The 27,421-nt window shown below is 39.3% G+C and overlaps 1 protein-coding gene across 1 annotated transcript in view; it reads left to right on the forward strand.

Annotated features, from left to right (window-relative positions):
* The window catches only part of TMC1 (transmembrane channel like 1), a 136,645-nt gene that overhangs the window by 41,539 nt on the left and 67,685 nt on the right, over nt 1-27,421 (forward strand). Inside the window, exons 5-8 of the mRNA XM_044920750.1 lie at nt 9,787-9,877; nt 11,601-11,682; nt 20,557-20,663; nt 23,460-23,558. Of these exons, the coding sequence (XP_044776685.1) occupies nt 9,787-9,877; nt 11,601-11,682; nt 20,557-20,663; nt 23,460-23,558 (379 nt within the window). The remainder of the gene's footprint in view (nt 1-9,786; nt 9,878-11,600; nt 11,683-20,556; nt 20,664-23,459; nt 23,559-27,421) is intronic.

Below are 27,421 nucleotides of genomic sequence, written 5' to 3' on the forward strand. Positions count from 1 at the left end.
TCTTATTCTAGTGTTTATTTTAACACCCTGCTAAATGTCTTTCATTTGTATTCTAGAATTTCCTCCCATATCTGTATGTACAGAGTTTTAATCTTTCTCTCTTTACCTCCTATTCTGCTCTTCTCTCTCTCTTATTCAAGTATAGTTAACATACAGTGCTATATTACTTTCAGGTGTACAGTATGATTCAACAATTCTATACATTACTCAGTGCTTGTCATGATAAGTGAACTCTTAACCCCCTTTATCTATTTTACCCATCCCCCACCCACTGCCCCTCTGGCAACCACCAATTTGTTCTCTGTATTTAAGAGTCTGATTAAAAAAAAAAAGTCTGATTTTGTTTATCTCTTTTTTTTTCTTTTTTTCCTTTTAAAATTCAACTTTAAGGGGAAATTTTTTTATTTAAGAATAATCGAGTCTTGATTGGGATCTGAAATCTCTTCTGACTTATCATTCACATTTGAGTTCATCTGTACCAATTGCCTCTCTTATCATTTTCATTGCATAAGAAATAATCTTTCCTATTAAATAAGAACAATGATCCTGACAATTCTTTCTTTTTGGATTTAGCCTGTTAATATTTGCTGTGTTATTGTGAGTGGTTAGAAAAATCACTATGGGTAATTTTAATAATGTTTTTCAAATAATATTTTGAAATTCTCCCTTAAAGGATGCCGATAGGAACCACATGAGAAATTGTTCTGTTTTGTTTTTTCCTTGAGATTTGAAACTTTTTCAGTTGCCAAGGAAGTCAGCTCTGAAACATTGGGGATACATATACTTTTGCCTACCAAAAGTTCTTCTTTATTTTTTTTATGATTTATTTAATCTTTCCTATCTACAGTGTACCATTTTACCAGAGTTACCTGATGTTCTGTTCTTCACCCTGGTTTTGCAAACTTTTCAGGTGGCCCACTGGGCTCCAGCTCCTATCTCTTTTAGAGAGTTGTGAAGGCATTTATGGCTCTTGTACTGACCTCAAAATCCCAAATACCCTCCTCATTAAATCAGCCTGAGATTCTGCCCAAATGCTTGATGGAGGAGTAATTAATGGTCATTGGAAAATGGGTCTAAAATATGCCAATATTCAAGGTTGCTCACGAGACTCTTGGCAATCAATCTTACTCACTACCTTTCACAAATATCTGCTTATCCAGAATTCAAATAATCTCAAAGTTCAAATAAACAGGGATTTTTTTTACAGTATACCGTAAGATAATAATAATTATAATAAAAAGTAAATATTAGACAAAAGAAAGTTCTGAAGTTTTCTTCTAGATAGATAAAATATGGTTACTATCATCTTCTTAACTTCAGACACACTGAATCAGTTTTCCCATGTTGCCAGAGTATTCTCCCCTCCAACCATTTTTGATAAATAGCAATTTACCTAACTTACATTCTTTAGAATGTCAGCTACTAGTGACAGCTAATTTTCATAACTTGTTATTAGACTATCCATAGATGTATTATCTTTGAAAGGTGATTAAGAAGAGAAATTCACTAATTACACTTAAAATTATCTAGAAATGCTTTTAAATATGTTTGACATAATACATTAACAATAAAAGGAAAGCAAATGTGTACATGATAAGCACAGAATATGATTAATTTGGGAAATGTGCCTTTTTTGTTTAGGGGAAGTGTCATCCAGATCTTGGGTAAGGTACGAATTCTGAAAGAAACCATTTATTTTATCAGGTTTACAATAAGAGCATAGTGAAGGCATTTTTAAAAAAAGATTTTTATTTATTTATTAGAGAGAGAGAGAGAGAGAACATGAGCAGGGAGGAGGGAAAGGGAGAAGCAGGCTCCTTGCTGAGCAGGGCCCCCCCGCCCAACCATGTGGGGCTTGATTCCAGGGCCCTGAGATCATGACCTGAGCTAAAGGCAGACATTTAACCAACTGAGCCACCCAGGTGCCCCATAAAGTCATTTTTGAGGATGTTTTTATGTATATGACCAAGGAATGGGAAGTGGAGTATTACTTTGGGGGATTTAAATAAGCTTTTCGCTGTAGAATAAAAGTGGTTAAGCCTTATTAAAATGCATATCCTACAGTAAATGTTTGGAGAACATTATATTAGAATATCATGACAAATTAGATGGGAAGAAGAAAGGGGAATAGTTTTATGTATTCAATATAATGTGTCTAAAATTTCTTTCTACAGTTCTGAAAATTAGAAATTTTAAGTACTATAAATCACTTCTTTCAAATAGCTGTTAATTATGTGTTGACAGTATACATGCATGAATTTGCATATATATGTATATGTGTGTATATATATATATGTCCATTATTTCACATATACATACACAAACATACTGGGATATCTACATAAAGACACGACTCTCTGGATGAATTAATGTTTCATTTTATGCATATCCTATTATAGTGTTTCTTGACCAATGCTTGGTCACAAGCATTAGGAAAGCTTAGAAGAGAGGCTCTGCAAGAAAACAGTGAAATAGTCTGACTTCAAGTCAACTGAGTAGAAAGTCTAGTTCGCTCAGGAACATAGAATGCTCTGTGGGTGACCTCACCTAAGTTGTGTTGCCAAGTGCTCAGGACAGACCTCTAGATTTAAGTTTGCCATGTAGCAAGCAGTCAAGTTTACTAGGTAGTCTCAATTATTTGCAGAGCTCGCTGAACTGCCATCATTTGAAATTTCTTGCCCACTCATGGAGCCAAAGGCAGAACACACTGTTCCAACAGAAAACTAAGGCTCTTTTTAGCACTCCTAAATATCACAACACAGCATTTTGAAAACATATTCCATAGTACTTAGAAATGTTTAGCATAGGGTAGAAACATGAACACACGGGTATTGTGCAGAATCGTTTTACCCAGTCTTCCAAAGCAGAATGGCCTCTCTCACTCTGAGGCAAAGCCTTGTAAATCCATCTGTTTACAGTATTCAGAATTTATTGCCTGTGTTTGATTCAAATGAACTGAACTGAGCAAAATCAGCACGGTCTGCCTGCCAAGCCCTGTCAATGGTCTCCTGAAGAGCTGAATGTAAGTCTCTCTAAGAATATGAGCTTGTATATGTGCTCCATGTTGGGAATATCGCCTTTGTTAGAAAAATTCCTACAAACCGATGCCTAGAATGCCTTTCTCTGCCTACTTGAATTCTATCGGTGCTTCCGATGCCCAGTTTAATTCTTCTCTCATCTACATCTTCAACAAGCTCTCAGGCCTCCAGTGTCCTCTCCTTTAAAGGTGTTGAACACTGTTATATAACAATTTTATGGGCTTATATCTCATTTTTCTTAATGGCATTTAAACTTCAGACAGGAATCCACGTTTCTTTTCTTTCTTTCAAAGTACTTAACACATTGCTAAGAATAAACACACTCAATAAATGCTTAGAAAAAATGGCTAAGTATACCATGTCTCCTCTATTTTTATGTGTCCTTGTGCCAATCACATGAAGTAGATAATGATGTTATTCAGGGGAAACTGGGAGCACTGAGCTCCAATCCCAGACAACCTGGGACACTTACTCTTTGGGAAAGCTTGGACCCTAATTTCATTAATCTAATCCTCAGTTTCTCATCTCTGAGACGGGGGTAACCATAGTTGCCACCTTGCTGGATTTTGTAGGGATTCAATGAGATGTTGGGCATACATAGTGCCCGGTACATGGCAAGCATTTATTATATGTTAGCTGTCACTGCCATTACTGCTGCCCATCACATTTTACAGATGAGAACACTCAGTTGGGATCCGTAAGTCTCGTAATTCTCCCAAGAGCACACAGCTAGTGTGTGACAGAGCCAAGATTCAAACCTGTGTCTCAAGGATAAAACACAGATCATAGAATTGAATAGAATGTAGTCGTATTCAAGGGAGAGAGATTCCTTTTTGCCTCTTAGCACAGAGACGCCCCAGCTGACCTAGGCTTTCTGGAGCAGCACAGCCCGGCTAGAGTAGGACTCAGGCTAGAATTCATCCCTGCATCCTCTCAGGCTGAGGCATAACCGGGTCTTCCGAAGCTGGACACCAGCGTCCTCACGGTGGGTCTCAAATGCGGGTCTCTCCCACTCATTTAGTGGCAAGAACAATTCTCAGTCTTCCCACATCTCATCATCTGATGGGAAATGGGTTGGCTTTCTGAGAGGTTTTGCCTGGAAATAGCTTGTCCTTTCTCAACTTTGTCATTTGGAAGCTCAGGCATAAAAATTGAAGTCAGCACTATTAGTACTATTACTTTTTTTTTTTTAAAGATTTTATTTATTTGAGAGAGAGAATGAGATAGAGAGAGCATGAGAGTGGGGAGGGTCAGGGGGAGAAGCAGACCCCCTGCTGAGCAGGGAGCCCGATGTGGGACTCGATCCCGGGACTCCAGGATCATGACCTGAGCCGAAGGCAGTCGCTTAACCGACTGAGCCACCCAGGCGCCCAGTACTATTACTATTAATAATAGTTCCTATTTATAGTGCTCTTATACTGTTTGCCATGGACACATTACATGTGTTATGACCAAACTTATTGCGTGCATTATTTCGCATAAAACACAGGACAACCCCATGACAGAGTTATTAGTATCTCCATTTCATAGATGACGCAACCGAGCATCCAACCATTACCACCACTTCCACAGCATCTCCTTTAAAAAAATCACTTCCAGTATTAGGATGATTTTAAATAACACTACCAGTCTAATTATGAAGTTCTATTATCTAGGAGGCCTACAGTCCTTATTTCCAATCTCTGTGCATGAGAGTAGCTTCCGACCTCTGAAACTTCCTTTCAGTTACTCAATCCCATTTTAGGAAAAGTCAGAGTTCTGACTTGGAGTCTATTTAAATTGGTCGATTTTTTTTTTTTTTAAACAACAGTGTTTACTAAGAAAAGACTTCTCATTCTTCTGATCCCTTTTACTGGGAAGTGTTCATGAGCACAAGTCTTGATTACAGTTGCCTTAAAGACCCGTTTTGAAATGTCTTTCCTTTACTTGAGCAATACATTGGTTGCCTAATCATACCATCCAGCTGAAAACAAGAGGAAAGAAGAGTCAACTTAACCTAACCCAAAGAGGGAACATGTTTCCTGGGTTGAGATGTGTCAAAGACAGCATAGCATGTCCTGACTCCCCTGTGTGATCAGGGCTGTATCATGTGTTGTGGGTAAATTATCTATTTTGTAAGTTAGGCCAAAGTGTGCTCCTTCAACTAACTGTGAAAGCATTCTTGAAAGCCCGTGAAACCTTATTATTCTAATTACCAACACAAGGGATTGATAAATGAATTATGAGGCCAGGTATTATTGCCATTAAATAGATCTCACTCAATTATTTATCCCTGGGTCTGGGGTTACAGTGCAGGGAGCTGTGCATACTGTACCAGGGCTGGCTTGAGCTCCAAGACCTGGAGACTGGATTACAGACTTGGCAGGCAGCTTCTGTTGAATGAAATTCAAGGGAATGACACACATTTTTCAGTCAGACATTTGGATGGTTTGAAGCCAATGGATATTCAAAGTTTATCCACAAAATCTTATTATTTTATCTGTGCAAAAAAAAAAATCCCTTTAAATTATCCAGATACATACACATGGGTAGGAAGTTGAATTACCTATAGGAAAAACACAGATGTTTTCTTGCTTTTTAGTTTTCAAAGGCTCTGCTCTTTATTTTCTTGGATTCTGATATCTGTAATGGGCCCATTAGTGTGATAAGCATCAGTCCATGCTCATCTCCATATTGGATAGTTTCTTTTTGTATCTTATTTCTAATAGCACAATGAAAGATGTCTTCTGGTTAAGAAATCTGTTAGTGGAGAGGATGGGATTCGAAGCTACTAGTTTTGTTTTTTTTTTTTCTCTTTTTTCCTGAAATCATGCAACTCATCGCAAAGGTTAGCCTGGAAAATAGTGTTAAGAGATGTTCTGTCACTGAGTCACCAATTTCTTCCCGTCCAATGTCCCTTCCTCTAGGCCAGCAAGCTGCAAAAGTGCTTCCTTATGTCCTGAGAGCATCCCATTAGGAGGTTCAAGAATCTGTTCTTGCTAAAAAAATTATTCTCTGCCCACCCTTGTAACCCCTGGCTTTATTTTAACATCATCCCCTAGACTTCTGATGAGTCGAGTCCTCTACTTATTTTGGCAAGAGTGGGCAATGGGAAACAGAAGAAGCTACAATGACCCTTCAGGGATCCTTCTGGTATGAAACTTGGGGGAGGTATTTTGGAGAATGGAGGAGGTGGGGCATTAGGGAAGAGAAGAAATTTCTACCTGAGACTACGTGGAGTGGAGTGAAGTCCAGGTTTTTATCTGAAAATCAATGTCAGAATCTGTATGTTGAGGGTGGGGTGGGGTAGTACTTGGGAGAGAAATATGAAACTATGCCTAGCATTGGGAAAAATTTGTCAGTTGAAGAAACAAATGATAAAACCTTGTTTAGATTGTTCCAAGGGAAATTATATTTATAATAACTGACAAAAACCTTATGAGTGCCATATAAAGAGATTCCTATATTATTAGATGGATTTATGATTAATTTTGTGGTGATTTTAATTTGGTTATAACCCCGACTTCCCTCTCTCTCTCTCTTAAATCTTGCTAGTTTAATGATCTTATAACATAATCATCAGTTCACAAAATTAAAAATCTTGTCAGAAATATGAAGTAGAATAGCTATTTCTTTACACTTATGGCTGCTTAGAGCAGTCATGTTGTCTAATTGGCCACTCATCGAGCAAGCGATGTAACTCTAAAAAACCAAACTGAGCATCTTTTAAATTACCTGCTAAGTATCTAGAGTAGCAAATATGCCCATAACGTAGGCAATTTACATTTGAAAAACAAATTTTGATTTTACTGCGAGGAAGAATGTTTGAATCTCTATTTCTATGTGTTCATTAGAATAGAGTGATGTGATGATTCCTATGTATACTTGGTTGTAGGAATTTCAACATTCTTGATGCCAAATAATTGAATTATGGCCAGTTCCACTATGACACCATGTATGGGTTCCTAAAACCCACCACACTGTGCAAAATAGGGCAATGAAAACCACAGAGCTTATAGGAAAACTGGGGCTGGGGGAATAATACTCAGAAATATCATCAATGACACCTTGACAAAGATGGATATAAAATGGCGGCAACATTTTACACAAAATTTGCGTTACGCTTAAATTGTTCTGTAATGCATCAATCATGTTAGAACAGGTTTTCAGTTCTGAAACAACTGTTACAGGAGAATCCACTGTGTAATAATCCCTCCAACACTTTCACACTTATGATGGCACCTTCTTGCTACCACTGGGCAAGCAGGGAAGCCATTGCTCACCCTCTAGTTTGTTTGTTGAGGAATCTTGACCTGTTAAAGGCCACAAAGTAACTGAGGGAAAGTGCAGATCATGCTCATGTGTGTGTGAGTCCTGGGCATGCGTGCCTTCCTCTGAGAAACAGGACCTTCCTGAACATGTGTACAGAGAGGGTCAAAAGCACGGGCAAAGTCACAGAGACAAATCACAGAGGCTGGGTTAGAACTCAAGTTAGAGTCGAGTTTAGTTTAGTTCAACATTTTATAAATGTCTGTGAGGTGCCATGCTCACTCCTGCCATATCATCTCTAGAACATATTATTAATGCTTAAATGGGATATGTTTTCTTGATTGCATGGATGGAGAAACCCAGCCATGAGACCTCAGCTTATACTTTTTGACAGGGCTTCATTAAACATTTTAGAATATGTAGAATGTTTTAGAAACCATTTTCAAATTAATCTTCATAACTCAGAGGTCATGTCAAATGTCAGGGCATTTGACGACAAGGCCAGTCTAGTAACCCTTCCCATTTTCCAGGGGTCTGCTCTAGGAAGTTTTCTCTTCTCTTCTCTTCTCTTCTCCTCTCCTCTTCTCTTCTCTTCTTTTCTTTTTTTCTTTTCTTTTCTTTTGTTCTCTTCCTTTTCTTTTTTTTAAAGATTTTATTTATTTATCTTAGAGAGAGAGTGAGAGAGGGAGCACAAGAGAGGGGAGGGTCAGAGGGAGAAGCAGATCTGCCTCTGAGCCGGGAGCTGGATGCTGGGCTCAATCCTAGGACTCCGGGATCATGACCTAAGCCGAAGGCCGACACAACCGACTGAGCCACCCAAGGCCCCTGCCCTATTAAGTTTCTGAGAAGACTCATGTAAAAGGGTGCAATTCCAAAGTTTAGGAAGGACTTTGCCTTGGAGCATCAATTAATGTGGAAAATACAATTATTGGATGCTCCCCTGTCTATATGTATCTCAAGTTCTGCCTCTTAGCTCCACTTCCAGAAGGTTTAAGTTTATTAAGCACCTCCTCTGCTCAAAGTAGTGGTCAGTGCTGTGGGGGATACAGAGGGACAGGATACTGTCCCTGCCATCAAGGAACTCATCTGGGGGGTCTGTTTGATGACTGAAGAGAATCTACTCCATTGCACTTGTGTTTTTATGGCAGAATATGGGTGGGTACACAGCCGCAGGTGAGTAAGGAGGTGCCACTGTGGAGTCACTGGCTAAGTCAGCAGGTGCATGTTGGGTTTTGATCACCGGGTATTATAAAATCATGAATTTGGCACTGTCACTAAGGAACAACTTACCAAAAAAAAAAAAAAAATCCTTGACTTCATTTTTTCAAAATTTACTTTGTTTGTTAATAAGCTTATTTATAGTCATACGTTGAAGGGTCTTATTCTGTAAAATCACACATTCCAGGGGCCAACCAACTGACAATGTGGCAGCTGTGGAAAGGCAGTCCAGGTTTGGGTTCTTCTGGGTGATGTCCTCTATGGCCCCTAAAAGGTCAAGACAAGCCTGGGCCACCTCTCTTTTTAAAATTCTTTTGGCATGTCAAACACACAACAATAGCAAAATTGGCCAAAGTTACGAAATTGTAGTATATTTAACATTAACCATTCTGCTGAGTTGATGCTTTTCTACACACACACAAAGACACTAATGTGACAACTGTAATGTGTAACTATCTGGGAATAAGGTTAAAGTTTATATTTGAGACCCTTTCGGAATGTGAAGCTAAAAGTATTCCTTTCCTTTCCCTTCTTCCCTCAACCCCATTTGCCGCACATAATATGATTCCTCTGTTTCAAGTCATAATTGGTTTTATGAGATTAAATACCAGGTCAATAAAGTATGTTCTATGTCAGTTTGTCCTAAACTCTTTGACTTATTATTTTTTTAAATAATCCTTAAAAAAGAAGAAAAGAAAATATTTTAATTTAATTTTTTTAAAGATTTTATTTATTTATTTGACAAAGAGAGACATAGCGAGAAAGGGAACACAAGCAGGGGGAGTGGGAGCGGGGGAAAGCAGGCTTCCCGCGGAGCAGGGAGCCCGATGCGGGACTCGATCCCAGAACCCTGGGATCATGACCTGAGCCGAAGGCAGACGCTTAATGACTGAGTCACCCAGGCGCCCGAAAAGAAAATATTTTAGAATAAACATTCTGACTGCCCAAATCTGAAGTCAACTTTGGATTCAATTTTATATGTGGTAGAAATGAAAAGAACTAGTATTCTCTATTTTGACACTTAGAACAAATTACTTGCTTTTTGATGATCCAGCTGATTAATAATAATAAATGAGACTAAAATATCTTATTCTTCCTGGCCAGAATTAAAAAGCTTAAACATCTATTTCAAGTCCTGAGCTTGAAATAGAGCTTAAATTCATGTGCTAAGGGTCTAGAAGAAATAAGGCTGCAAACCTAATAAAATGAAATGTCCACTACCTCTATCCTATGATTCTCAACCTATACCTCCCTTACCCCTTATTTTGTTTTATTTCCTCAGGGAAGCAAAAAAATTTGTGAGTGAAAATGAAGGAGCCCTTGGGAAAGGGAAAGGAAAGCGGTGGTTTGCATTTAAGATGATGATGGCCAAGGTAAGCATTTTCACAACTCAATTTGGTTGATGCCATGCATTCTCAATGGCAGCCATATTGATTCTAAGGAGGAGAAAATTGGTTCTGTTATGGGAGAGGGAAAGCATCTTACATTTTCTATGTATGAAGCACGTACACACATAAAGTAAATACATAGTATATCTGTGGTATTAAAATTTGGGGCAGGGCATGATTCAGAAAACAAACAAACGAAAAGGCCCCAAAATACTCCTTAAAGGGGTTAAAATGAAAAATAAGTTGAGAAACATTGATTTATGGCAAAAGACTTACTTGTGTGATTTTCTCACCCCTGAATGACAAAGACTGTGCACCTCTCATTTTTATTCCCTGGTAGTGAAGGGGTTCTGGGTTAAAGTTTCTTTCTCAAAATGTCTACAAGCTTTCGGGCCATATAGCTCTTCTCTCTCAGGAACATCAACTTATACATTGAATAGAACATGAGAAAAAAAGCAAAAGATATACCAATATAAAGACAGATTCTTGGAAAATATAGAAAAGAAATTAACATTTATTTAGTAGTTACTATATGCTAAACACTGAACTGGATCCTTCTATGAAGTTATCATATTTAATTCTCAAAGCAAAGTAGGTATGTAGGCATTATTGTCCCCTCTTTACAATTGTTACCCCACTTGTAAGCTAAATGCATTTCCATACAGATGGGGTTTTGTGAATAAAAATCACAAATCTTACGTATGAAATAGAGATAGAAAGATTTATGATGTATACCATAGATTAATTTTGTCTGTTTTTATAATTTAAATGAATAGAATCTTATAGTATTTATATTTTTGTTTCTGCCTTCTTTGATGCATCATGAGATACATTCATGTTGTGGCAGCTCTAGTCCATTTTTATCAATATGTTGTATTCCATTGTATGAAGGTACCACAATTTATTAATCCATTCTCTTGTAGATGGACATTTGGATTGTCTCTAGTTTGGGTCATCTTTTGAACTTCAGACTTGTCTCATACTCTTATTTGGGCCCTACATGCCTGTCCATCTCACACGTGATCCCAGCATAATGCGCACTTACGCAGTTATTTGCCCCATTCCCATTCTTCCGTGTGGTCCTTGTGGTCCTCTTGACCACAGATGGCCCAACAGTGTGGAATAAAATGGAAGGAAGGTCTTTTATAAAAACTAATGTGTGATTCTTTTTCTTCCTCCCTTTTCTGTGATACCATGCCTTTCCATTTAATTAGATGCTCTACTTTACCAGAATAAAAAGTGTCCTATGTCATAACACTTACCATCCTGTATTGAAGTTACTTGTTTATGTTCAGCTTACTCTAGTAGAGTAAGAAGCCCTTCAAGGCAGGAGCTATGTTTTAGTCATATTTCATCAATTTCTTCACGCAATGAGTATTTAATTAAACACATAAAATTTGCCGATCGCCTAATATTAGGTGCCAACTCCGTTCCTGCTCCCTTATTGTCTGTCAGAATACACAGCCTATTTGCTATAAAACAGGAGATCCATAAAAGTTTTTTTTTAATTGAATTGGTGTGGAGGTGGTTGGGGAACAGGGAGGCAAGTAAAACCTACTCTTTTCCTCTTTTTACAAAAAGCCTTATGTGGCACCAGAGAGATCTTTCCAAGCTCATTGTCTTGTGATATTTTGGGATGGGGGTGAAGGATAAACCTCTTGGCAAACAAGAGGCTGAGTTTTACTGTTGTATTTGGCTTTCTTTTCAGAAATGGGCAAAATTTCTTCGTGATTTTGAAAACTTCAAAGCTGCCTGCATCCCGTGGGAAAACAAAATCAAGGCAATTGAAAGTAAGTGCTCATGAGATCTCATTAGATGGGAAGGTTGTTTCATAAGCTTATCAGATGCCTTTCTCAGTTTCTATACTATTGGAAAGATTAAAAACAAGAAAATGAACAAACAAAAATAACCATTTTTTACATTCTCTTTGTACTGTGAAAATTTGCAAGCACTTACCAATCACAGCACTGGAAACCCCACTCTCCCTTTCTATGTTAGACCAAAATATTCTCATTCTGACCTTTTCTCTCCTATACAAGTAAGTCAATATTGTGTCAATGACACTGAGTCATATATATCACTGGGAAAGCAAGCAATTTTATATTGGCAATGAATATGACATTGAAAATATATTCTTATGAGAGTTAGACAATAATCAAAATGAACAATGTCTAAAAAGAATGAAGAAATCTTAAAGCCTCATTTTCAGATCTGAAGTAGAATAAGTAATCATCATCCAGGAACTTGCTATGTGAATATCATACTGTGCCTTCAGTTGATACAGTATTCCTAGGTTACAGAGAAGTCAGGAGAATATACTCAATCGAAAGCCTATTTAGAACAGTGCTCTAGGCTTAGAATAAGGCAAGTAAAGATTTTAAAATATTGTAAATGTAATAAATAATTTTTTTTAAAGATTTTATTTATTTATTTGAGAGAGAGAGAATGAGAGAGAGCACATGAGAGGGGGGAGGGTCAGAGGGAGAAGCAGACTCCCCGCCGAGCAGGGAGCCCGATGCGGGACTCGATCCAGGGACTCCAGGATCATGACCTGAGCCCAAGGCAGTCGCCCAACCAACTGAGCCACCCAGGCGCCCTAATAAATAATTTTTAAAAAATATACAAAGAATGTAATAATAATAAGGAATGTAAAGAAAAAGGGATAATATTTCAAACATTTCTGAGCACAATCTTGCCATATTTTGGTTTCTAGGAGTTTTGACTAGGATCTGATTTTCCTCCCTGACTTTTCAGATCGAGAGGCAGGTTTTCCTGCTGCTTAAATGTGGCGTTGCATAATTAAAATGGAGGCTCCATAGGGAGATAACACAGTTGATGGATATTTCACGGACATGACTGGGCATGTTTTAGGAGTGCCTATCCTCAGTCCTCTGTCTCTCATTATCAAGTGGCAATGAATTAAAAATACATCAGCTAATTAATTGCACTTCCTCCCACAGATTCCTGTACCACCCGTCATTGCTTTATTTTCCTCCTTAACACTTGCTATCTAAAATACTGTATTTTTAATTTAGTTTTTAAACGTAATTTCATTTCATTTTATTTTGTGTTTATTTCTTCTGGTAGACTATGAAAGCAGAGGTTTGGTTTGGTTTACTCCTGGATCATCAGACCTAGAATTTGCTTGACCTTAATAAATATGCCTCAAATAAAATTAAATAGTAGACGTTCTTCAAACGTCTACCATTCTAGGAAATGGGAAAAGGAATTTAGACCCACCAGAAAAGAACAGACACCATGGAATCCTTAAGTTTCAAGTGTACAGCTCAAATGTGGTACCTTGAGAGGCATTGAGGAGCAGAAAGCCATTTGGAACATTAAGGTCTTGATACAGTTTGTGTAAAAATAACTCTGGATTTGGTTCTTGCTTTGCAGCCGATGTGCTGTTCAACTCTGAGGCCGTCATTTAATCCCTCTGGGCCTCAGTCTATTCATCTATGAGATGATAGGGTTGAATCTTGATTGGTCTTGAGATGTAGCCCAAGAAATTTGTAATAATGAGAGTTAAAATGTACATTTGCAATTATTTATTTGGAAGGTCCACTAGGTTCTAGCAGGTTCTAGCTTGTCTCAATAATAATGTCCTGCCCAATTGTGTTGCAATAGCCTATCTTGAGTGGGATAGAAACACATGGAATTATTTTTTTTGCCAGGAATTTCACACAGGAATGAGTGACAATATAACCACCATCTAGCATGTGTGTTACTAGGGGAAAGACAGATCGAGAGCCACTCAATTATACTTTTAGTTATCTTCCTTCCTCCCCTCTTCCTCCAGGAAATTTGGAACAGTCAGTTGGGTAATTCCAGCAGATGTGGGTTATTTTCTCTTCCATATGCAATTTCAGGTTTGATTAGGTTGTCCTGATTTCTCCACCTTTCATGGTGCTTTGCCTCACTGTGAAGAATTGATCCTTATTTTCTATTCCATCAACAGTCGCCACAACCACCACTCTTTGGGTGTCACTCAGATACCCTACAAACACTTCATATAATCTCGAACATGCCTGCAATGTGCCCATTAGCCTTCCTATTTTCAAGTTGCGGTTAAATAAAGGTCCCAGAATTAGTTACCGGAGGAGCTGAGATGTCAGGTGAAGTCTCTCTGGGTCCACCACTTGTGGTTTTTCTCAATGTGGCTTGCTCCTTTGTTACTTGAAGGAAAATTTTATAAACTTTTTCTTTTGCATCAGGTCCCAGAGTGGATTCGACCAGAGCAATGGCAGGATGAGCAGTTAGAGATTTTCTTGATCATTATCCAATTTGGGAAATTGTGTCCCATTTTCTCATGTGTTTATTTTTGAATGAGTTATTTATTTAATTACATACTTAAGCTTCCTAAGGTACTTAATGCATTATGATCTTAATGATAATCATCAGTACACCATATGCTTTTGGGCGATTGTAGTAGTTGAAAAGTAGGAGGCCTCTCTAAAAGTGTATTAGTAAAGTCATTGGGTTGGACCAACCATCTCATAGATAGTACCCTACCAAAGATGGGGGAGCATGTATTTGTGATGGTCTTTGAAACTTAACTAAACGGAAATTGGAAAAGAAATGGGACATGGAATCAGTTTTCTAAAGGTTGAGGTCCTTTTGCCCCTGACCAGCTCTATAGTATGGCTAATTCTTCAATATCTGGGGCCCTCTGTTTCCACATTTGGGGTTTAACTCGTTCCTATACAAGGCAATTTCCAACCCAACATTCTATGATTTAGAAGTTACAATCAGTTTGAGATTTATATGTAAGCAGATGAAGTTCTTTATACTTTTGAGTGATAAATCGTTGAAACAGTTAAATGAAAAACAGACTTACAGTAAGGGAGGCCTGCATAATTTACCTTCTATGTCAGTTCTTCTTAGAAAAAAGCAGATTAAACATGTACCCTATTTATAAAATACGTATTTCATATTTTAAAATAATACCAAGTCTTTTCTCTTACAGAAATGACCACTTAATCTTACAGAAGTTTCAGAAATAATTGTATTCCTTTTGAAAGTCAGAATAATCTAACATGTAATACCTCATTTAATCTTCAAAATAAACTTGACTGGACTGATTAATTGAGCAAATACTCACTGAGTGCCTGACATTATTAGGCCTGTTTTCCAGGCACTGGGCATACAATGCTGACAAAGACAGGCAAGGCTTGATTTTACATCCAATTGTGTTAATAGGCATGTGGGTGGGGAAGGCAGGTCATAAAATATAAGCAATTAAATCATGAAGAAAGTTCAGATTGTGGTCAGAGGCATGTTTAAAACAGGAGCAGCTAAGCTCCATTCTGAAGCCTTTCTAATCCATTTGCCCTCATTCTCTGCTCAATCTCTAGATAATACTGAACAAGTATTTTTTTAAGTGTGGTTTTAAAGCAGTCCCAAATTACCAGACTTCTCTGAGTTTCCATAAAGCTCTAATAATTGGCAGAATCGAGAGGTGGACTTAAATCAAGTCTAAAACTCATGCTGTTTCCCATCTTGATTCCAGTAAGGCCTGGATCCCTTTGCTAGTGTGGACCAGGTACTCACTTGAGGACTCCCCAATTTTTTTTTTCACATCAAAAATAGATTTGATCATTCCTGCCGCAAAGGGATGCTGTGAAGTTCTACATCATGTGGGGATGCTGTGGAATTTTACTGTCATGCCAGCCTTGTGAAGAAGCCATGCTAAAAACCCCAGGGTTACCCACAAGGATGAACTTTATTAACTACTTTTCATTACGTATTTTGCTGAAAAAGCTGTGTATTTGTACTCCCAGGAAATATCATCTATATCCATTGTGACTCCAGAATTATTATCAAACCCATGGATTAAATCATGGAATGTCCTTCAAGCTGGAGATTACAAGTCTTTCTCAGAACTGAAATCTATTTCTTCCTAATAATAAAGTATGGCATTGAAATAGGTGTGAGAGACCTATTTTTCGGACCAGAAAGATCTGCAGATAGACAACCCTAAGAACAGAGTTTAAACTTCATGTTTCTCTACTGGCCTAAGAGCTGCAGAAAATGCAAATCAAATTTGCCACATTTAATTCCCCTAAACCAGTTCGAAAGCAACTATGCTTCATGTCCTAGCCTAACAAGATGGTATTTATACTGTGCTCATACAGCAGGTGATTTAATTGGTCTTTTCCCACTTAGAAATGCTCATATTTGTCTGCCTGTCTTATTACCCATCTGTTCAAGAGGAAATTATACATGATGATAGACTACAAATTACTTTGCCTTAATAATAAATAACCAGAGGGAGAGGTGAAACTTTAACCTTAATTTAAAAGAAATGCCAGAAAATTCAGCAACAAGAATATTGCATAAGCTTACAAGGCCTCACTTGAAAAGGTACCAAGGACTCTGTTTTACTGTATTAATAATTCATTATGGAAACAGAATTTATTAGTCAGATTAAAGAAAAAAAGAATTGGTCATTTCTGGGCACTAGCCCAATTTATGAATGTGAATGGCCTTAGCTGATTGGTGGATAATGCCTATGTTTTTTCAGACATACACATTCATGGCTTATTTATTCCATATACTATAGTTATTTTTAAAAAAATAGTGTAATTATGATTCTACTTGGGTAGCAATATAGTACTGTGGTTAAGAGAGATCTGGATTTGGAGTCACATGCCTACAGATCAAGGCTGCCTAGTTTAGAACTCTGGCTCCATCATTTACTACCTATTACTACATAACTCCCTATGTAGCCCTGGTTCCATCATTTACTAGCTGTATAACCCATGGGCCTAAGTCTCTGTAAAGTGAGAGTATGGGAATTCTCTTCTTGCAGGAATTCCATGATGACTAAAGGAATTAATACACAAGATCAAAATAGGTGTCTGAAACAAAATTCATTAAATATTAGCTCTTGCTATTATTAATCAAGTCTTGGTTCAGTCAAATGCTGTGTTTAGGTTTTTGGTCCCCATCCACAGTGGGACTAATAACACTTAACCTTATCGGGTTCCAAAAGCAATAAAATGAGTGAGGCTGGAGAAGTTTACGGTATGCATAATTGACCAGCAAGATATATCAGCTATTATTATTACTACTACTACTACTTCTCCTCCTTATTCCTGTTCTTTACAAGAATGAAACAATTTTATCTAAGAGACGAAGCACGCGGAATGACTGTTCTTTGTAATTACGATCTCTTAGCTACACTTTAGGAAGGTTTCTCTTTTCAGTCGATGCCAGATTTAGCCACTTACCTCTGATCAGATAGAACCACTAGGGTAAATGGATGTGAAGAGGGAAGAGTTCTCCTTTTTTACTTATTTTATTTTATTTCATTCTTTCTTTATTTTTTTATTATTTGTGTTGAGACAGGGAAAGGTCCTTTGGAGCTTGGACGCCAACCAGTTGATTTGTGTTCTTTCCTTTACAGTCTTTCTTTTGTTACTGTCCTCTGTCCTCTGCCATTGGTAAGAGTTCTGTAGAAGGAATAATGTCTTCTGGATTTCTTGGGTCTCTTTGACCTGTGTCTGGGTCTTTTGTACAATCATTAATTTTAATGAAATCTGTTTTCCTGAAATTCATTTCCTTTAGACTTAGGATTCTGTAAAAAAAAAAAAAAAAGAAAGAAAGAAAGAAAGAAAGAAAAGAAAAAGAAAGAAAAAAAGGAGGGGGCTGCTTAATCGTTACTTCTCTACTTCCAATAAAATAGTTGTGAAAAGATGCAGCCTGAAAGCTTTGGAGTCTAAAAGATATTTCATCCATAATGAATATAGATTGTATATGGGGGAGGGGATACTTGAAACATTATAATGTGCTCCTCTTTTTTGCCTTTAGGTGTATTTACACTCTGTACTCAATTTAAGAAATTCATTTGCTAGGGTTTTTGTATGGGGGCTGAGAGAAAATGGGCCGTGGGTGCTAATGAGAAGAGCAAAACTGTAAGAAGGAAGGTGGGAAAGGAAAGAAGGAAGGGAGGGAGGGATTGAGGGAGGGAGGGCAGGATGGAAGGAGGGATGGGGAAGGAGGAAAGGATGAGTCAGCATCCGGTGCTTGGGACTCTATACCAGAAGATCTCCTGTGTGTTTCAGGGAAAAGCTTGCTCCAGATACCTAGAGACAAAGTTCCTTCTCCAGTTAATGAGTAACTGTAATGACTAGCAAGCAGTGCCTTCAATAAAACATGACAAATGAACCTGGCTGAGACGGGCTAGGGCAGTTGTTACTAGAGAACATAGATAACAGCCATGAAATGATCTGAAATCACTGGGAGCCAGGTGGATGATCAGATGTCCTGGGAGGGGCAGATCTGCGTAGCCTTTCTGCAGATGGACCCGTGCATCTGGTTACAGCACCTATGGGCGTGTTTATCAAAACCATACCCTTTTAGAAATCCAGTAGAACTCTGCCTTTCTCTACAAAGTGAAATGAATCCAAATATTCAGACTTGAAAATAATTGATTTTTTTTTAAATGTCCGTTTAGACGCTGACTTTTTTTTTCAGTTTCTATAAAAATTGTCACTGTGTTGTGGGAATAGGCAAGGTGGCTCCTAACGAATAGACTAAGTTTCAGAAACGAAAGCATGACTCGTGTGATGTCAGCCTCATCTTACTAAGCGGAGACTGGAATTTGCTTCCCCTGAACCTCCTTCTTTCTGCAATAATGTTTCCCTTCCGGTGATGCTGCAAAGCCAGAGGGCCAAAAAAGCCATTGGTCCCCGGAGGTGTTTTGCTGAAGGACTCAGGAAAAAGGGCCTGATGCGGTGGGTGGCCGCAGATGTTTATCATTTCTTCTTGGGCAGCTACAAAGGGGAACTGGGAATCGGGAAGAAAACTAGCACCTTGGGGTTGAACTTTAAGCGATAATCAAAGAAAGTTGGGCTTTTGTTAATCAATGAAATCGCCACCTGAGACTCCAAATTCCTGGTCTTTCTTCCTCTTCCATTCTCTGATTTAAGATAATGTTTTGTTTTGTTTTGTTTTTTAAAGATTTTATTTATTTATTTGACAGAAAGAGAGACACAGAGAGAGAGGGAACACAAGCAGGGGGAGTGGGAGAGGGAGAAGCAGGCTTCCCGCGGAGCAGGGAGCCCGACGCAGGGCTCGACTGAGCCACCCAGGCACCCCTGTTTTGTTTTGTTTTTTAATTTTTTTCTCAATAAATACAATTTGGGCAGATCACTTTCCACTGAGGCACGTGAATGTTGATGGCACATTCTTGCCTGTCCCCTCCCAATTCGTTTCCCAAAGCTGAAGAGACTTTATAAAGGCCACAGTGTACTTCCCATCCCGCCCCCACACCCAGTCGTGCTGCTTAGCACCTGTTGGCGACTTTCCCAACACATTTAAAATAAAAGTCTCACTTTTTACCTGTCTTTAGGAGGCCCTATACAGTGTGGTTTGGCTTGTCTCTTCATCCCTCATCTGTCACCGCTTTCCCTTGTTCACTGAGCTCCAACCACATAGTCTTTTGGTTGGTTCCTCAATTGTCCTAAGCTCTCACTTGCCTCCAGATATTTGTTCTCACTCTTTCCTCCGCTTGAGCTGCTCTTCCCCAGCCTGAGCGTTTGCTGCCTCTTCCTCCAACTTCAGACCTCTGCTCGACTGTTACCCATTCTGATACACCTTCCTCAACGAGCTTATTGAAAGCAACCTTCTCAGTATTTTACCTTCTTCTCACTAGGACCTATCTGGTATATATAATCGTTTTATATTTGTTATATAATTGTTATAATTATATGTATAATTACATATTATGTACATGTATAATTGTTATAATAATGTCATCATATGTGATTTTACATATCATATATATGCTACATGCACATAAGATATACCATACATAATACGCAGATATTATACAATGTATTTGAATATACATATATATTGTACATATACAATATATAATATGACACATACTGTACATACATATAATATGCTATATAATAGCATATAGCACATACATTGTGATAAATACATATATTTTATTTATTTATTTTTAAAATCCCTGCCTCTCTGTTGTTTCCATACCTCACTAAAACGTAAACTGCATTAGGGCAGCAACCCTGTCTGTGACATTGTGTTTCACACCTAAGGTAATTCCTGAGGGAAAATACTGGAAGTATGTGAAGAGTGAGTGAATGAACTTCAGCTCCTGCGCTGTACCTAAAAAATGCCAGCGATGCAGACAAATAGCCCAGGAGGGTCTGCAGGCCAGCTGTCCCTGAAGGATGTGGGAAAGGCTTTTGAGAAAGGCATTGTTGCCTGAGAGAAAGGAGGCAGAAGTGCAGTGATTATAATGATGATGGTAGCTAACTACTGGCAGATACTGTGGTAACCACTTTACACGTATTCCCTCAACTTAATGTTATTAACTTATTAGCTCCGGGAATAAAATGGGCTTTCACCTAGCAACCCTAGGTGCTAAGCCCCAGGCAGCATTCCCTTGGATGGGCCCTAAAGGCATAGGGTCACAGTCATTCTACACAACTGCATCCACACAGTAGACAGCACTTCCGTTACCAATAACATTTTCTCTTCCTGGATAGAAACAGAATGCTGAAGACTGTCAATGTGGAAAGGACCAATGTGTTGCAATGAGCAGATTTATTTTTGAAAGCACCAAGACACAGCTTTTGTTTCGTTTGGTTCTGACCTGTCTTTCAACATTTTCATTTCCTTTTTGATAGGTCAGTTTGGCTCCTCCGTGGCCTCGTACTTCCTCTTCTTGAGATGGATGTATGGAGTAAACATGGTTCTCTTCATCCTGACATTCAGCCTCATCATGCTGCCAGAGGTAAGAATCTGACTTTCAGTTTACAAACAAAACAAAACAAAACAAAAGCTGAAACAGTTTTCTCATGTGATCACTGTCCTAGAAAATTTCTTTTCTCTTCTGAAGAACAGCACGATTATCTGGCAATATCCGCCCTTGGAGTCATAGCACTTGCAACAAGGTTAATCCTCAAAATGGTGCCCGTGGGCCAAAGATCCTAATCCTTGCTCCAAAGGGTACATAAGCCTCCTGAAATCATATATAAAATGTTGTGTGTATGTCTAAATACACATTTTTCTGTGGAATGGTTCACGGCTTCTGTCAGATTCCCAAGGTGGTCCCCGTGTTCAAATGTTAATTGCTCAAAAGGAAGGCTTTGACACCTTGTGAATTGTATTTATTGTAACAAGTTTGCTTTGAAAGAAATGCTTCTTACTGCAACTCAAGACATCTAGCTTTTCTATCTGAAGAAACACAAAGTGAGCAATTTTTTTTCCAGATGTAAAGTAAGGTAAACCAGACATCCCCGCCCCCCACGCACATGTACACATACACAGTGGGGTGGGGTCTTTTAGGATCAAGGTCAGGGAGGAGAGGAAAGCAGATAGTGCTTCCAGATTGAAGATGCCAAAGCCCTGAGCTGATCGGTGGGGTGGTAGGATGAGTCCATCAACTAAGGCCAAGAAGCAAGACTGAGGTTGGAGCCTTTATCCACAAGAAGTTAAAGGACTCTGACCCTTGGATGCTTACTTATACAAAAGTCAGGTCGGGCTTTACTCAAGCTACAAAGGGTCTTTTCAGGTACCATTATTTCAAAGCCAATTTGTTCAGAACAGCATTGCCCACAGCCAAAACTAAGTGTTTTGAGTGACTTGTTATCCCCATGGTTTTGAATCAGAGCCAGTTTCTGTATCAAGCCTCCCCACGGGCATAATAATCTTAATAATTCCTTACATTCATGACAAGTTTAGCTTTTAACAGTGCAAAAACACTTTCGCTTCTTTTACTTACTGAGCCTCACAACAAATTTATGAGGTAGACTATAGAAGAGTTTTCTTTCCGCATTTAAAACTGTGGAAACAGAGTTACACATTGCTTATTGGGCTTAACCGATATCTCAGAGTGAGGTTTTTTTATGCTGTTCTGGGTCTAGTACCTTGATTGTACCCTTCGTTCCAAGATTTTGCAACCTAATCCATTAGTTTTACAGTCCCTGTGATAATTCGGGAGGTTCTATGGCTATCTGGCTCCTAGGAGGCAGTGAACGCAGATCAGAAGTCCTGTATAGTTCATCTCTCAAGTGAAAACTTTCAGGCGACGAGACAGAATGCATGTCATCAATTTCAAATTAACCCCAGCTTTCTTTTTGCTCATCTCTCTAAGGAGCCCCGAAACTCCTTCACTGGCTATTATGATGCCCCTTAGTGTCAGACTCAGGATCTCTGTGGAGTTCTATCAGCTGTGCTTTCTTGTCTCCCCACACCACACAACCGCCATGGAAGTGAAAGGTTGTGGCTGGATTTACTCCACCTATATGAAATTACAGAATGCCTGATAGAGAGTGGAGGGAGCCAATCTGTGCCTGATGGAGTGTATTCCTAGAACGAAGAAGCGTATTGTCTTTGGATGCTTTCTTACAGGTTTGTGTTAGATGCTGAGGGGCATCCTGTTTTCTGGGCAATGGTTGCCAGCTCCAGCAAAAGAACAAGGGAGGATGTGTTAGCTTTACAGAGCCATCAGAGGCCAGGGCTGGTCCGCTCCTGGCAACAAGGCTCCATTTTCCTCTGCCTCCTCCCCCCCAGCCTCATTCAGCATTCCTTCGAAGCAGATGCCCTTTTGCCCGAAGTTCCCATATCCCTGGGCAAGCGTGAGACCTTAATCTTCTTTGTCCTTTGTGGCCCCCAACTTTGGGGTGAGACCACATGGGTAGGACCCACCTTCTGCTCTGTTCAGTCCTAGGAAGTCAAGAAGCTTCCATGAATCCCATGCCGCTTGTATGGAGGGTAGGAGTAGGGGCTGACTTCCAGCCCTTGTCCAGTCAAGCTTGGCACCCAGGCTTCCAGCCACCATTCATCCTCCATCCCCAGCCCCAAGGAAGGAAAGTTTCATGTTACATAAGAAGCAACATCTGCTTGGCAAGCCATGTGCCTGCCCTGGTGCTTTTTCCAGGTCTCACCAAGGCACCTGCTAGAGTCCTATTCATGTTGCCTCGCTGGCTGGCTCTGCCCCTAAAAACTCCTCTTTGAATCTGGTAGCATAAGATCAGGGCAGCAAACCTGAATTAGTGGTAAAACAAATACAATCAGGGTACAATCATTCCTCCTATTTGACATGCTCAAATTGTATGAGCGATTGATTCACTTGAGTCTTCTCTTCCTTAACATGAAGGAGGGAATCTCCCTCCACCCCCACCCCTAAGAGGTAACCCCATATGAAGATGTGGGTAATATGGGTTTTTTTTTTTTTGAACACTATAGTTCCCCCAAAGGCCTCTTTTCTCCTCTCCAGACCTCCCCTAAAAGAGACCAGTTTGGAGGTGGTGGTGGGTAGTGGGGCTTCTCAGCAAGCCTCTGGGCAATGTGGTTGGCCCAACTGCTGGTGGTCCACTGAACTTAGCATGCAGGGCTCTTAGCACTCCCTTTGTTCTTCACTCTGGATTTAGTAGTCGATTCCCAGAAAATGGGACCCCATGTGAAGACCCACAGAGTCGCCATGCAAATGTGTAAGTAGTGCTTTTAAACAAAACCATTTGTGATCACATGTGTGGCTCAGACTTTGTTTCCAATTATTAACTGCTTTCTTTGCTTCTCTGTATAGTACCTCTGGGGTTTGCCATATGGCAGTTTACCTAGGAAAACAGTTCCCAGAGCTGAAGAGGCATCTGCGGCAAACTTTGGTGTGTTGTACGACTTCAGTGTAAGTGTCTCCCCACAACTGTGTTGGTAGGAGGACAGATTTTTCCTTACTCTCTGAAACCCCATGGCCTCTTCCTCTGGGGCTGGTTGGAAGTCTTAAGAGATACATACATGCCCCCTGCTAAAAAAATAGTAAAGGAAGGAAGGAAGGAAGGAAGGAAGGAAGGAAGGAAGGAAGGTAGGAAGGAAGGAGGAAGGGAGGGAGAAGGAGGAAGGGAGGGAGAAGGAGGAAGGGAGGGAGGGAATAAGAGAGAGAGAAAAAAAGGATTGGCTTAAGAATATGATAACAAGATTAAATGGGAATATAGACTACTGAATGAAGGTGAACTCAGTGATCAAAGGCTTCTTTATCTCTGGCTTTGGAAAAAAAACAAAGGAAGAGTTTGCAAATGCGCTTTTTGAAAAATCTTGTAGGATTCTTAGGGAATTAGAGCTTTAACATTTTGTATTAACCTCTTTGTTTCCTAAACAAATCTATTTAGTATTACTGAAGACTCAGTACTATTCAGTAATTATTCAATAAATAAAGCTAAATATTAAATACAAAACAGTACTGAATTCTAACTTCTAAATAATACTAAAATGAGTACACTCAATTGTGGTACTCCTACGAGCATTACTCGACTGTAGTACGAGAATAGTATTACTCTTTGAGCTGCCCTGGGTGGGGATGGTTGTTATGCCAGAGATGCATTTTTACCCATTGAAAAATCGTTTCGGAGTCTGATTCAAGTCTGTGGCAACTCCTCAGTCCCACAGATTCTTTTTAAAATAACGACCAGATCAGAGATGTTTGAAAGTGTAGAGGATAAGAAAGTAGCAAGGTAGACTTTGGGGAATTGATAATTCAAGGAATTTTGGGAGAGTAGCAAATGAGAATAAGATTTTATGTAGCCTGGGGAATAAAAGAATGAGAGAAAAACTAATAAACACTCTTCACAGTCATAGTATTGATAGGTATATTTCATAGATGTTTGGAATTCTACCTTCAAACCCCCTAAATTGTGAGCTCCCTAAAGAGGGGATCATATCTGTTACATCTTCTTTGAAGCCCTTAATTTGATACTCAACCAACAGAGGCTTAATGAATCTTATTGACTGACAATCCTGAGTAAGGGGAGGATTTGTACAGCCTTGAGATAAGAGCTGTAGAAATTAATTTGTGTGAGCAGTTCCAGGAAATGTAAACTTTAGGAAAGGTTCCCAGTCTCTGAGTAAGCAAGCCAAGCTAGAGAATAAGTATAAGGCATGGTGGTAGCCCTGATTTTGTGGCATTTGGAATCTCCAATCATCCCTGTCAGTTCACTTTTCATTTCAATTCAACATTTATGTATTGAATATAAGCATGTACTGGTTTTACAAAGATAAAGGTGATATGATCCTTGACCTCAAGGCACTCATGATGGTAGAAGATAGTCAACTAGTATACCACATGCTATATGCTACACAAGCAAAATAGAAAAAAAGAAAAAGACACTGGGGAGCCCTGAGTTAGTAGTTGTTAGTTTTGCCTGGGAAGGTCTAGGACTTATAAAGGATATGACCTCTGAGTTAGATTTTTTAAATTTTTTTTTTTTTATTCTTATGTTAATCCCCATACATTACATCATTAGTTTTAGATGAAGTGTTCCATGATTCATTGTTTGTGCATAACACCCAGTGCTCCATGCAGAACGTGCCCTCCTCAGTACCCACCACCAGGCTAACCCATCCTCCCACCCCCCTCCCCTCTAGAACCCTCAGTTTGTTTTTCAGAGTCCATCGTCTCTCATGGTTCGTCTACCCCTCCGATTTCCCCCGCTTCATTCTTCCCCTCCCGCTACCTTCTTCTTCTTCTTTTTTTTTTTTTTTCTTAACATATATTGCGTTATTTGTTTCAGAGGTACAGATCTGAGATTCAACAGTCTTGCAAAATTCACAGCGCTTACCAGAGCACATACCCTCCCCAGTGTCTATCACCCAGTCACCCCATCCTTCCCACCCCACCCCCCACTCCAGCAACCCTCAGTTTGTTTCCTGAGATTAAGAATTCCTCATATCAGTGAGATCATATGATACTTGTCTTTCTCTGATTGACTTATTTCACTCAACATAATACCCTCCAGTTCCATCCACGTCGTTGCAAATGGCAAGATCTCGTTCCTTTTGATGGCTGCATAATATTCCATTGTATATATATACCAGATCTTCTTTATCCATTCATCTGTTGATGGACATCTTGGCTCTTTCCACAGTTTGGCTATTGTGGACATTGCTGCTATAAACATCGGGGTGCACGTACCCCTTCGGATCCCTACTTTTGTATCTTTGGGGTAAATACCCAGTAGTGCAATTGCTGGATCATATGGTAGCTCTATTTTCAACTTTTTGAGGAACCTCCATACAGTTTTCCAGAGTGGCTGCACCAGCTTGCATTCCCACCAACAGTGTAGGAGGGTTCCCCTTTCTCCGCATCCCCGCCAACATCTGTCATTTCCTGACTTGTTAATTTTAGCCATTCTGACTGGTGTGAGGTGGTATCTCATTGAGGTTTTGATTTGGATTTCCCTGATGCCGAGCGATACTGAGCACTTTTTCATGTGTCTGTTGGCCATTTGGATGTCTTCTTTGGAAAAATGTCTTTTCATGTCTTCTGCCCATTTCTTGATTGGATTCTTTGTTCTTTGGGTGTTGAGTTTGATGAGTTCTTTATAGATTTTGGATACTAGCCCTTTATCTGATATGTCATTTGCAAATATCTTCTCCCATTCTGTTGGTTGTCTTTTGGTTTTGTTGACTGTTTCTTTTGCTGTGCAGAAGCTTTTTATCTTGATGAAGTCCCAATAGTTCATTTTTGCCCTTGCCTCCCTTGCCTTTGGCGATGTTTCTAGGAAGAAGTTGCTTCGGTTGAGGTCAAAGAGGTTGCTGCCTGTGTTCTCCTTTAGGATTTTGATGGACTCCTGTCTCACATTGAGGTCTTTCAACCATTTGGAGTCTATTTTTGTGTGTGGTGTAAGGAAATGGTCCAGTTTCATTCTTCTGCATGTGGCTATCCAATTTTCCCAACACCATTTGTTGAAGAGACTGTCTTTTTTCCATTGGACATTCTTTCCTGCTTTGTCAAAGATGAGTTGACCATAGAGTTGAGGGTCCATTTCTGGGCTCTCTATTCTGTTCCATTGATCTATGTGTCTGTTTTTGTGCCAGTACCATGCTGTCTTGATGATGACAGCTTTGTAATAGAGCTGGAAGTCCGGAATTGTGATGCCGCCGGCTTTGCTTTTCTTTTTCAACATTCCTCTGGCTATGCGGGGTCTTTTCTGGTTCCATACAAATTTTAGGATTATTTGTTCCATTTCTTTGAAAAAAGTGGATGGTATTTTGATGGGGATTGCATTGAATGTGTAGATTGCTCTAGGTAGCATTGACATCTTCACAATATTTGTTCTTCCAATCCATGAGCATGGAATGTTTTTCCATTTCTTTGTGTCTTCCTCAATTTCTTTCATGAGTATTTTATAGTTTTCTGAGTACAGATCCTTTGTCTCTTTGGTTAGATTTATTCCTAGGTATCTTATGGTTTTGGGTGCAATTGTAAATGGGATCGACTCCTTAATTTCTCTTTCTTCTGTCTTGTTGTTGGTGTATAGGAATGCCACTGACTTCTGTGCATTGATTTTATATCCTGCCACTTGACTGAATTCCTGTATGAGTTCTAGCAGTTTTGGGGTGGAGTCTTTTGGGTTTTCCACATAAAGTATCATATCATCTGCAAAGAGTGAGAGTTTGACTTCTTCCTTGCCAATTTGGATGCCTTTGATTTCTTTTTGTTGTCTGATTGCTGTGGCTAGGACTTCCAATACTATGTTGAATAGCAGTGGTGAT

The sequence above is a fragment of the Neomonachus schauinslandi genome, chromosome 13, assembly GCF_002201575.2.
Source record: "Neomonachus schauinslandi chromosome 13, ASM220157v2, whole genome shotgun sequence".
Lineage (NCBI taxonomy): Eukaryota > Metazoa > Chordata > Mammalia > Carnivora > Phocidae > Neomonachus > Neomonachus schauinslandi.